Source organism: Aegilops tauschii, chromosome 7 (genome assembly GCF_002575655.3).
Source record: "Aegilops tauschii subsp. strangulata cultivar AL8/78 chromosome 7, Aet v6.0, whole genome shotgun sequence".
Lineage (NCBI taxonomy): Eukaryota > Viridiplantae > Streptophyta > Magnoliopsida > Poales > Poaceae > Aegilops > Aegilops tauschii.
In genome coordinates, this window is record NC_053041.3 from 71,614,924 (window position 1) to 71,628,264 (window position 13,341).

The 13,341-nt window shown below is 41.7% G+C and overlaps 1 protein-coding gene across 1 annotated transcript; it reads right to left on the reverse strand.

Moving 5' to 3' along the window:
* Positions 1-3,703: 3,703 nt before the first annotated feature.
* Positions 3,704-8,120, reverse strand: LOC141026846 (uncharacterized). Its single transcript, XM_073503705.1, has 4 exons — positions 8,099-8,120; positions 7,822-7,957; positions 6,094-6,986; positions 3,704-4,119 (listed from the first exon to the last, which is right to left on the reverse strand). Exons 1-4 carry the CDS (start codon positions 8,118-8,120, stop codon positions 3,704-3,706), a joined length of 1,467 nt encoding a protein of 488 aa, XP_073359806.1.
* Positions 8,121-13,341: the final 5,221 nt, after the last annotated feature.

The window sequence follows — 13,341 nt, forward strand, 5'->3', positions numbered from 1 at the left end:
GTGGGTCAAATCCTCTGACAGCAGGACCTACATGTGCAAGACCAAATTGTTAAAAACCTAAATATTAGAATGGTTCCTACAATTGCATAATAATGTGCTATTAGACAAAGGACCATGCACGTGCTAACCTCGATTGTAAACATAAGTGCTTCCCATTGCACTACAAAAAAAGACACTTTCGTGATGATAAGTGTTTGTCACAGTAGGTCACGTTTTCTGTCATGCATGTACATCCATGACAAATTTATGACAGAATCAAGATAGTCATACCTGTGTTGTCGTAGAAGTGCTCCATGACATTACCAAAATTATCATCACGGAAGTGTCCACTTCCATGACGATAAATCGCGCGTCATAGAAGTGCTTTCGTCAAGGGTGACGGACACATGGCATCCACCGTAATGGGATGTTGTTAAGCTATCGGGTCCAGTTTTGGATCCGATAACCCGTTAACAGCCCGGACCAATGGGAATTTTCCATGTGTAAAATTCTCATTGGCTAGAGGAAACGTGTGTCGGCTCTACGTTCAGACAGATGTCATCCACTCATTGGACAGGAGGCTCCTAGGATACGTCGACATGTGGCACGGCCCAATAGAGGCCCATTCCGGTGAAAAGGCCGGCCCGTTTGACTTGGTCAAAAGGTAACGGGCCGGCCCACGGAAAGCCTGTTAACGGCCTGTTCGTATATAGCCCATTTACGACCCGCTTACTACCGGCCCGTTACAGCCTATCGGAATTAAGCCAAGTAACTTCATCTGGGCCGTCCAATATGATTCCAGCCCGTTGTAACTTCTGGCCCATGTATGGCCCATGATGTCTTTCGGCCCATATGAGACCCTTTGTAACTCTCAGCCCATTAAAGGCCCGGGATGAAACTAGCCCATAATGAACAGTGTATAGCTTTATACCCATTAACGGCCCATTATTCCGTCGGCCGTTTCCAGCCCGTGTTAACTTTCGGCCTTTTAAGGGCCCATTTATTCTTGGGCTCATTTGTAGAATTCGGTTAGATACGGTCCGTTACTGGCCTGTTCCGTTTGTGGACCAAATACAACCCGTGGTTACATTTGGCCCGTTTGTGGCCCGTTAACCCGTTGAGCTGTTTTCATAGCGTTATCAAATACGTCCTTTTAACGGCCCGTTATGGTTGACGAATAGTACGGCCCATGTTTGACAAAATGATTATACGGTCCGTAGAAGGCGAATGGATCCTACGGCCCGTAGAAGGCCCATGGATCATACGGCCCGTAGAAGGCCCATGGATCATACGACCCGTAGAAGGCCCATGGATCATATGACCCGTAGAAAGTCCATGGATCCTACGGCCCGTAGAAGGCCCATGGGTCCTACGGCCCATAGAAAGCCCACGGATCCTACGGCCTGCAGGAGGCCCATGGTTAAAACAATCCGTGTGTTGCCATGATTATTGCGGCCTAGATACCAAAACTAGGTTATTTTGGCCACTAAAAAAACGCGGAAAAGGAACTGCAGTGACTACAACCAAACAACTAAACAAGACAATAAGGAAATAAATAAGCAAGCAACTAACGCTAGCCTATTACAGCTATTGCACATATTACATCCACTGGGCATCAAAGTGCGCCACCAGTGCAAATATAGTGAACAAAGCAGCATATTACATACACTGGCCGTCAAAATTAGCCACCAGTGCAAATAAACGCAGCAGCAAAACAGGTCCATAACTGAAACAACTTCAAAAGAGCTCAAGAAATATTATCCTGGGTATCCACCATGCTGGCAATAAGCTTAGCAAGCTTATTAGCTTTGTCCTGTTTGGCGCTAAAATCCTCCAACGCTTGCTGTTGCACCAGAAAGTATGCATCTGAATGCTCCAGGGACTTCCGCAGTCCTTCCGCTTCTTGTCGTAGCACAGCTAATTGATGTCTTTCAACTTGTAGTTGAGACTCAAGAAACCGAACTGATTCAGACAGTGAGTTTGAATAGCTTGTGCAAGCGGTAGTGGCCAGTAACTCGAATAGTAAACCAAGACAGGACTTTGGGGTTGCCTCACTATCTTCAAGATAGTTTTCCTTAGCTGTTTTATCAGCTTTATTGGAGACCAACAAGGATGTCTCACAATCCTGAACCTTATCTGCATTACTTCCTTTATCATTGCTTAATAAGGCACTCTTCCCAAATATTCTGTCAGCATTCTAAAAGAAGAAACAAGCAGACACATAACAGGTTTAGCATGTACTAGTATATGAAACTCATTTCGGTGAATCAGTTCATTAGTAAGGTGGACAAGATTAAACTACCAAGTCTTCTATTTCCAAGTAGTACATTATAAAAGCATCAAACAAACATATATTTATGTCCGATGGTCACTGCATTGTCTTGCCAAATCAAAATAGAGACACGGTTTAAATCATATCAGTTCAAGAGAAAGCAGCACTGAAAGAATACAAAGCGTGGAAAACTAAATGGCACAACAAGATTTCACATGGGTACCATGGGTCTACACGTACAACAACACTATTGGTCCTGTTATGATGCTAGTAATGTGCATGATATGAGTAGTCAACTGTATACATAATCTATTATATAAATAAAACAGAAATCAAACAAGCCATCACATTGATCCACATAGATTAAATTATCTTGGCCGTAATAAATATTAACAGCTAAGATTTAAAAGATGTAGCGTTACATATGGATATTTTTACAAAGAGTTTGACATGTCATGTTGTCACGATGTCGTATAGCACATGTAATTGGTTCAACGCATATTAGCCTTTTTCTATTAAAAATTTCAGGCCGAGACCCAACTAAGGAAGGTCCAATCTATTCCTAAGAAAAAAGGGAAGGTCCAGTCGCACATGGAAACGGAACATACAAACAGGTTGATGAAATTCCCGGAAGAATACGCACTTGCAACCTAAGAGGATATGTTCTCAAAAAGAAAAACTGAGAAGGATACGGACTCCACAATCGTTGGCCCATCTCTACCTAGCCACTCCCGATGAAACCCTAACCGCTCCTCTTAGCGGCTCCTTGCTGCCGAGAAGACTTCCGATGACGTTGCTAGTTTAAATGGCCGCCGCCTCTGCAGTGTGTTGCGGATAAATGCGATGGCGCCTAATCCGACATAGTTTTGCTATCGCCATCACCAGCTGGCAGTAGCGTGCTGCTTCGCCTAGATGCAGGGGGCTCAGGTAGCAAATCCCGCCATAGCCCATCGTGCCACAGGAGAAGAAAATTTACCACCGGATCCATATACAACCAGGATTTTCCTAGCAGATTAGGCAAAGAGATTGATTTAGATTGCCGATGGCAGCTTGGCCAAGTCCTCCTCCCTCCTGCTTCCTTGGTGCTTCCACCGCTGCCAACAGATCCTCAAGCAAGATGCCAAGACTGACTGCATGTACTGCTGGCTTCACGGAGTCACGTTAAACACCATAATATCCTCTCCGTTCGCCAAGCCCTCATGGAAGCAAGAAAACAACTTTTGCTGCCGAAGGAAAAGGAAGCACGTCATTGCTATGGTGGTAGCACATCACTGTGCTGCTGCAAAAAGATGGCTCTCCTTATGCTTTTTTTAGATGATAGGGGGTTAAACCCCCCGGCCCCATTTTTATAAATGAAACCAGAAAAGATCCAGTGCATAGATTACAAAAGGAAATAAGAACTCTTACAGCATACATCATATAGTGAGGCCTATCAGACTCTTGAAAATAAGACTAAGATGCAAGCATGATGCTCGACATGTCCCCCCCATGGCCACCAGTCTTGTCGATCCCCAGCTCTGCCGCCACTCCTCTGAGCTTCTTCCATGGCTGGGTCGGAGAGCCCAGCAGGTCCAGAGGGGTGACTGGGCTAAGCAGGCAGTGCTTGATGCCACCAGGAGGACTCCTTGGAGGTGATGAGTATGGGTTCTTTTCGCCAGGCATATTGTAATCGTCCAGCTTCACCTTGAGAAGGGATTGATCAACTTCTCCAGCAGACGATGTTCCCAATGGAATCGCCCCACCAGAATTTGGAACGGTGATTCCAAGATCAAGGAAATCTGGTGTGATATCTTGTCCCAAAGAGGCTCCATTTCCTCTTTGAGCAGGATCGACCATCTCCTCAACGATCCCAACACTTTCCTCCATATCTGTTTCAAGTCCATCCACACAGCGTTATTAAACACAAGAGCATTTCTATTTTTCCACAAAGACCAAAGAATGCATGCAACTACTGAATTTAACACCGTGTGTTTTTTGTTGGCAGGCCAAAACCTGGCCACAGAGAGGTAGTCTGAACCCAAGTCTAGAGCAAAAATGTCTGAGACCTGTTTCCAAATACCGTTGGCTACTACACATCCGAAAAAAAGATGGTCAATGGTTTCTTTTTCAGTACAGTAGACACATTCAGGGGGTTTCTCAATACCTCTTTTGGCTAAATTATCCTTAATCATCAGTTTATTATGAGAAAGCAACCAGAGAAAGACCTGCACTCTAGGGGGAACTTTGATGGACCAAACCGCAGGAATATAAACTGGTTGCACCCCTCTAAAATTAATTATACTATACAGGGATCCTGTGGTGTATTCACCTTTAGCCTCATATTGCCACACTAGGGAATCATCACACCCCTGGTATTGAGTGTTTTCAATAATCTGCTCTAGGCAGTACCATTGCTCCATCATGTGTGTAGTGAAGATCCTCCTAAAAGTCAGCTTGATTTCATTGTTGTCCCACACCTCAGCTAGTGAGACACAATGTTGATGACAGATGGAGTATAGTGGCCAGGATTGAACTGATAGTGGGGAGGTTCCAAACCAGATATCTTCCCAAAATCGTATCTTCTTGCCATCTCCCACGACCCATCTGTATCCAAATTTCAATGCCTTGCCTGCCCACATGACCCCCTGCCAGAACCTAGAGGGGTTTTGTGGGTTGCAAGCAAAGATATTTGGAGCATCATTTAAGTATTTTCTATCTATAATATCTTTCCATACTTTCCCCTCATCTTTGATGTATCTCTTTACCAGGCCCCCTAGTAGGCAGAGGTTCACATCTCTGATGTTAGGGACTCCCAGACCTCCATGTTGCTTACTCATGCAAACCAAGTGCCAGTTAGCTAGGTGAATCTTCCTGTTTCCCTCAAAATCATTCCATAGGCAATTTGCCATTTGGCTATTTATCATATCTAGTGCCCATTTGGGGAATTTAAAGAAAGAAAGGAGATAAACAGGAATACTAGCAAGGCATGTTTTAATGAGTATCAGCCTAGCATCATAGGATAGGAGTTTGCCTCTCCATCCAGCAATTCTCTTGAGGATCTTATCTATTAGAGGTTGTAAGTCCTCCCTTCTCAGCTTATCATAGTGCAAGGGGATCCCAAGGTACTTTATGGGAAAATCCCCAACTTTGCATCCCATGATATCAGCAATGATCCTAGTTTCCTCAGGAGATATATCTATGGGAATTATCTCACTTTTAGCATAGTTGATTTTCATGCCTGAGACTTTTTTCAAAGCAGGTTAAGATCATTTTTAGGTTTGAGGCTTTATGCTCATCACTATCCACAAAGAGTATGGTGTCATCTGCATATTGCAGGCAGATGACACCATTAGGTATAAGGTCAGAACACAAACCCCTAATCATATCCTGAGAGGCTGCTTCATAAAGCATTCTACTAAGCACATCTACCACTAAATTGAAAAGGAGGGGGGATATAGGGTCCCCCTGCCTCAGCCCTTTTTCTGTGATGAATGAGTGTCCCTCTACACCATTAATTTTTACCCCAACTGAACCCATGTGAGTAATCTGCTTAATCCAGGAGATCCATAAAGGACCAAAATTTCTTTTCTCCAAAATTTCTAAAAGGAAATCTAGGTTTACATTGTCAAAAGCTTTCTCATAGTCTAGTTTTAAAACTAGACCTGGATTGCCTGACTTGTGTGTAGAGTGCAGCACCTCATGAGCAGTCACCACACTTTCTAGGATATACCTGCCTTTGATGAATGCAGTTTGGTTACTAGAAGTGAGAGTACCCATCAATTGATCTAATCTATTGGTAAGGACTTTAGTAAAGACTTTGAAGATACAATTTATGAGACTGATAGGTCTGAACTTCTTCATACTAGTTGCATCTTTCTCTTTAGGGATGAGGGTCAGCATAGCAAAGTTCAATCTATATATATCTAGATTCCCTTTGTGGAAATCATCAAACATTACCATTATGTCATGTTTAATGATTTCCCAAAAGTTCTGAAGGAATAAGAAAGAGAGTCCATCTGGGCCAGGAGCTCCATCAGAGTATGATCCAAAGATGGCATCTTTGACCTCTTCCTCAGAAAAAGGCTTCTGAAGAGATTGATTATCTAAATCATTCACCTTCTCCTCTGGTGTGAAGAAATCATTGCTAATTCTAAAACCACCTCTACTCTCTCCTCTAAATAGTCCCTTGTAATAGTTGGTTGCAATTTCTAGCATTTCCTTGATATCATTGGTGGTACCATTTCTGCCTTCCAATGCATTAATCAAGGTCTTTCTTCTCCTCTGATTAGCTACAGTTTGAAAATATTTTGTGTTTCTATCTCCCTCCAGGATGTCTCTATCCTTGGCTCTCTGTCTAGCTTTCACCTCTTCTACAATCCAGAGGTTGTGCAACTCAGAGAGTAGGTTTTTCATCCTCAACTTTTCTAAATCAGACAGGGGGACAGTCTCTGACTTAATATCCAGATCATTATATTCCTCTGTCAGCTTGATCTTGAGCTTTCTAATCTCAGAATCAACATTTCTACTCCAACCTTTACTAAATTTCCTAAACCTCCAAACTTTCTCTTGCCACACCTCTATAGGGGAGCAGCTTAAGGTGGGGGCAGACCAATTTTTGGATGCAAGCTCTTTGAACTCAGCTCTCAGCATCCACCATTTTTCAAACTTATAGCTGCTACCTCTTGGGTTGCCCCCAACAACAGAATCCCATAGTATTGGAGTGTGATCACTACCAGTCCTAGGGAGGGCTTGAGAGCTACACAAAGGAAATAGAGCATCTAATTCAGTAGTACAAAATATCCTATCTATGGTGGTCATGACCAAGGCTTCCTGGTTGTTAGCCCAGGTGTATTGCCTGCCTGACATCTTGATCTCTAGAAGGCTCCATATTTCTATCCAGGCATTAAATTTATCACACCACTTGTGGTTAATCTTGCCAGTGTTCTTGTCTTGTTGGTATCTGACTAAGTTATAATCTCCCCAATAATTGTGGGTTGATGCTCATCAATAAATAAGCTATGTAGCTCAGATATGAAATCATCTTTACCCTCCTCATAAGGGGATCCATAAACAACAATGAATCTAAAAGAAATCCCTTTGGTCCTATGGGATAAATTGCAAGAAACAGAGAACATGAGTGAATTCCAGTTATTGATATCAAAGATATCAGAATCCACCCCTACTAGAATACCACCTGAGGTGCCTACAGCAGGTAGGTGGTGCGAGACATAATTAATATTACCACTAATGGATTTTAGAAAGGAAGTAGATAGAACTTCTTTCTTAGTCTCTTGGAAAGCTACAATGCTGGGTTTATGCTTGGCTAAGGTATCAATGATGCACGTTTTCTTCCCAGGGTTTGTTAACCCTCTAATATTCCAAAATAAGGCATTCATTGGAAAAGGTTTTTCCCAGGGTGCTTGCCCTGTCCATATGTGGAAATTTTCTCCCACAACACACTTTGGTTTATGCGTGTGGGGGGGATCACACAACCAATTCCTTTAGGAGTGATAGGGGACTAACTAAATGTTGTTATGTCTTCCTGTCTAGGTAGCCCTTCAGGCATCTTAGTAGGATCCCCATTATCATACTGTTTATCCCCTAATCTAGGATACTCCACTAGACTATTTATGTTAGGTGGCCCTTCAGGCCTTCTATCAGTTCTAGTCTCTACATCATCTGCTAAGATCCTATCACTATTCTGCTTGGTGTTTTCCTTCTTCTGTCCTTCAGACATTTGAAAAACACTATCAAGCTTATCAGAATTTATGTCTACTTGACTAGAATCTATTTCAATCCCTACTCTATTAGCTACTGCTATGAATTTAGGATCAGAGAAATATGCAAAAGAGTTTCTAACAATCGTACCTTTGTTGTTTTTCTTCTCCATCTCTAAATTCTGCACTTTTTCTTGTTCATAGCAATTTCCATCATTGATCTATCCCCTATATTAACTCTACTGCTTTTCCTTTGAGCTTGAACTGGCCCCCATTTGCTGTGTGGTTTTGGGTTGTTTTGTTCCTCCCTCCCCAAGATTGTATCAAGCTGTGGGCTGAAATTCATTTCCACTTCTTTAGTTATGCTGTCCTCCAAAGAGATATTCTTTTCTAGGTCATCCTCATCATCCATCAATTCCATTTCTTGGAGGAGATTGTAGCTCTGCCCCATGGTGATGGGTTCCTGTAGCTGCTGTAGGTAACTGATCACTTTTTGCTTGGTATTTTGATTTGAATTGCCACTAGTTGATTTGCTGCCTTGAAGGGAGTGTGTGGACCCTGTTCCAGAAGAGTCCTTTTCTTTGGTGCTCCTTCCTGCATCTCTTTTTTCCTTGTCCTGGCCAGCTTCATTGCTGTTGTCTTCAATGTCCTCATAAGCAGGTTCCTCCATGTCTGCTTCTTCCACAGGAGGCTCTACAGTAATTTTGACCTTGAATAGATGATCTCCAATTCCAAATAGCCTATCAGGGGGGATTTTTGTGTGATCTTTGCACCTGATCTTGATTCTGACGGTTTCAAAGAAAGACTTGAAGTTACCCAGCCAGTCTACATCAATCAGAGTTCCAGAAACTGATGCAAATTGTTCTAGCACAGACCACTCAGCCCAAGCTGGAGCAATCCCCTCCAATTTAAGCCACACTTTTTGGAGTTCACTGTAGTGCTCCAAGGTTCCTTTCCAGACCTCTACATTTACTGTGACCCCATCCATTTCAGGCAGCCCAACCAGTGGGTATCTAGCAACACTTTCAACTGGTATGTGAGGTGGAAACTTTACCAAGAAAGTCCACTCATCCAGCTTCCTGATCTGCCAAGGCCAGTTTGTCTTGTAAATCAGAGAGAAATTATGCCCTAGCTCTTGTTTGTCCACTTGTCCTGACTCCACATAGACCAGTCCCACATTCCTCCTTGCTCCTATGTGTTGGTCATTCACATCTGGCACATCAATTTGGTGATATCCCAGACCAGGGGCTCCACTACCCACAAATTTAGCTGGATTCCTTGGTTTCCTTCTCACTGGGCAATCTTCCACCTTATGTGTCACTACCTTGCAAATGAAACACACAGGAGGGCTGGGACAATTAGTCTTGTGATGTCCAGGTTCCCCACAGCTGTAGAAGATCACATCTGCATACTCTGTGGCCGCTATCTCCTCTGGTTTGGTGTAAGCCTGCTTGTTCTTCCCAGCATTCTTCCCCTTCTTCATCTAATTGCTATTAAACCCTGTGTTGCCTCCTTGCTCCTGGCCCTGATTCATCACCTTCGGACCAGAGTTTGGGGCGTTCTGTTTCCCCAGTTTCTGGTTCCTTTGCCCTCCTTTCTGGTACTGCTCCCCAAAATTTTTAGACGCTCCTTGATCTTGGAGTTGATTTCCTCCCCAGGGCCCTGGCCCTCCCCGCCATTGATTCATCTGCTGTGGAGGGGGAGGAAAGTAGGCACCTGGGTACCATGGCGATGGGATCTGCGGCCCCCCAAGGAAACCAAAGCCGTACTGGAACTGAGGAGGCGGGGGAGAGAATTGGGGATCGAATTGGGGCCAGTTACCTGCGGGTGGAGGGTTCGCCTGCTTGCCTCTAGGGTTTCCTCCCCTCCCTCTTCAATCGTGCAACCAAACCAGTTGATTATAGTCGTATTCTGCACTATAAAGATCAATGCTATCTGCTCTCACAATGGAACAGGACAAAGAATCTCTTGCACTCATCTACGAGGTAAGCATTCTGGCCATGGTTTATTTATTTTTATTGCTATTTTTACGTACAGATAAAATAATGTCATACCAGCTTCAAAATTAATTTGCTTACCCGTATGAATCTGGTGTTATTTTGGTTCTTAGGTTGCATGTCACATATAAATTCTCTTTGATCAATATGGAGTTCAGTTTTTATTCGGTAGGAACTTACTACTAGTCCACACATGAAGTTATTTCTACTTGCACTATTTACCTCAAATTTACTTCCGTAATAATATGTTTTTAATTTTGGTTGGAAGGCACCTTGCAAAAAATAAAAGTAATTTGGTATGATAGAGATTTGAAATTTATACTATTATGTATAGGAAACTATTCCAAAATGATTTTTATAGAGTTTTATAGAAGCAAAGCAAAAAAAGAAGGTGATCTGTAAGGAGACATGTAGCTAGGATACTTGAAATTCTGTACAAAACCTCAATATATATGTATGTGGTAATATAATTAGTACTATATATTTTTGTCAATTGAAATTCTTCTAAATACACGACATATATTTTTTTGATAGCCCTGTGGCGCATGCATTTGTTCCATATATAATACTACGAGAGTTGCATACGTGCGGAGGCCGAGGGTATTCACGACAGCTGCATATGCGCCAGATGCCTAGAGAATCCAACCTACAAGCCAGAGCCAGCATATACTACGTCCAGGTGCCTATCAAACTAGCATATCCAGCATTCATGTTCACCTCAAGAAAAACTCTCTCCATTTTTGTCCAAGATAATCAATGGTTCATATTGCTTTTGCACATTAACCATGGCATGTGGCAGCCTCAGCAATCACATCTGCAAGTTGTGCATGACAGAGAAGTCGTAGATCATCCAGAAGCTTGGTAGTTGTGGCTTCCCAACAAGTGCAGACACACGCATTAAAGGGTGTACAACATCAAGAAGCCATGCATGCAGAATGGCCATTGAGTGGATCTAAATATCAGGTAAAGATTAAATATTTTTTAGTACGAGTAAATCACATACTTTTAAGTAGAATGCACGCTTCACTCAAAGTGAATGATATGCTTACACATTACTTCTCATAGCCACGACTTTGGGAATATTTGGTTTCTAAGTTGCACTCACATTATTTTGATTAAACTGTATAAACTGAATTATAAAGGGGAAAATTATGAAATTTGGCAAGCAAAATTAAACACATCCCACCATGTAATCCTTTACTTCTCTTTACTTTGCATATAACCTTTGTCATAAGTCAATCTCTGTAGAGTAGGATAAGGTTTATAGGGAAAATAACAACATTCACAATACCATATCAATATCTTTAGATCTATCATGAATTCATATTTTATACTGTATAAATTTAATATTGTATAGCTTTAATATTGTGAATAACTTTTAACAACACACATATGTCAGTAATACTAAATTAAGTTATAGAGTATGAAAATTGATTTCATGATACACCTAATGACATTGAGTTAGTATATTGTGAATGACTATGTATTGAAGGAGACCAGTGTTAATGTAACATCCCTCGAGAGTAAGCAAGCCATAAATTAACTTTACTGTAAAGGAAGAGAAAATAAACTTTAAGTACATGCCAGTTAGGATTCTATAAGAGAATGATGAATATTAGTAAGTTATGATTTAGCATGGCAGACTACGGACCTTCGGATTTTCATTGTGACACACCAATGTCAATAGCAAAACAAGTTCAGCATGATGCGAGTGTGATACACCATTATCTCAAATTTAAAATCCCAATCTCATAAGTACACCAGCACATAAATGTGAACATAGTAAATATGTAAAAACATGAGCTAGATAATATCTTAAAAAATCTAGACGCGCAAATGCGCGGGCCACCCTACTAGTTGAAATTGAAATCAACAGAGCTATTTATAACAGCAAACCTGTTAAAGAAACATGCATAAACATACCTGTTGTGCCATTGGAGTTTCCATTAGATAGTTCAATTTAAAACTAAGTTTGTATGAGTAAATACAGAGATACAAGAGCAAAGCAGTATGCACGATAGCAATGGAATCTTAAATGAGAACAATTATTCTTCAGGTTTAAGCACTTGTTCTACATGAACAGAGTACAGTAAGACGCAAGCATATAGTACTTAAAATAAAATGAGCTCATAGACCTTACCACATTCTTGGTTTGGGACCAGTAAAGAACAAGGCGTTCCTAGTCATCGTCCAGTAAATGTGTCTCGGGAGAATGTAAGAGAATTTGATGAGTTTCTTTGCCAGTGAAGTACGTTTTCTTCAGGTAATTCCGATACTGCCACCAAGCATTCTTCAACATAGCAGAGGTATTAGCACAGGTTACCTCATCCTGAGTTTCCAAATCGGTCCTTCTCTATAGAGAAAAATGGGAAAATTTGTTGTATTATCATCATCATGGAGGTAGAATGTATGGGACAAAGCAAAGTAATTGCCATGAATAACATTACTTACACATAACTCCTGGACAAACACCTGCAAGTGGCATTTTCCTTCATCTTCAGTATAATATTTCCGTGATGGGAAGATACGCACATAGGATTTAACAACATCAAATGCGATAGATGCTAAACTATGAATGGCTAGTTGTGCTTCCTCCACAGGAATAGGTGTACTAACTGGTGGAGTTGCGGTTCGCCGTGGTAGTACTGGCGCTTTGGGCACTGGAGCTGCCTTACTAACTACTCTTGTTTGGGAGCTCTGTGGTGGAGATGGTGTTGTGTCAACAGGAACTGAGTTACTATCTGCTAGGGTTGGGGTTAGATTGGGTGAAGCTGGTTCTCTGTCCATCGCAGTAGGGGTAAAATCTGCGAGAGTCTGGATTATGTGTGGTAGGGCTGGTTCTCGTGCATGTACAACCGGGGTGCTATCTCCACCAAGAGGTAGCACTGTTTTATTTGAAGAACGTGTTTTTACTCCGCTAGATACTGCCATCACCCGCTCCAATTCAAATGGCTGATAAACAGGAAACATAGTTGAATGTACAGACATTGTATGAGAGACAGACGCAATAGATAGTGTGGAAAAAAAGGGCATTAAATCGTTGACATGTATATTGTTTAACTAAAACGGATAGCATGACATAATTTCACATATATGATGTCTATCTAAACTGGATAGCATATCATAACATAATTCAAAGATATGATGACTAACTAAACATGATCACATGACATAATTCACATACATGTTATCTAAGTAACATGGATCGCATGATTTAATTCACATATGTGATTTATATGCTAAGCGGAGGGCATTCGCATATATGATGTCTAAACTAAGAACATGGTGTTGAATATTGTGTATATGATGTCTAAACTATGCAATGCAAGACACCATATGCATGATATGAGCAGTAGAACCGTGCCAAGTTAGAGCATACACCTTGGTGGGGGAATAG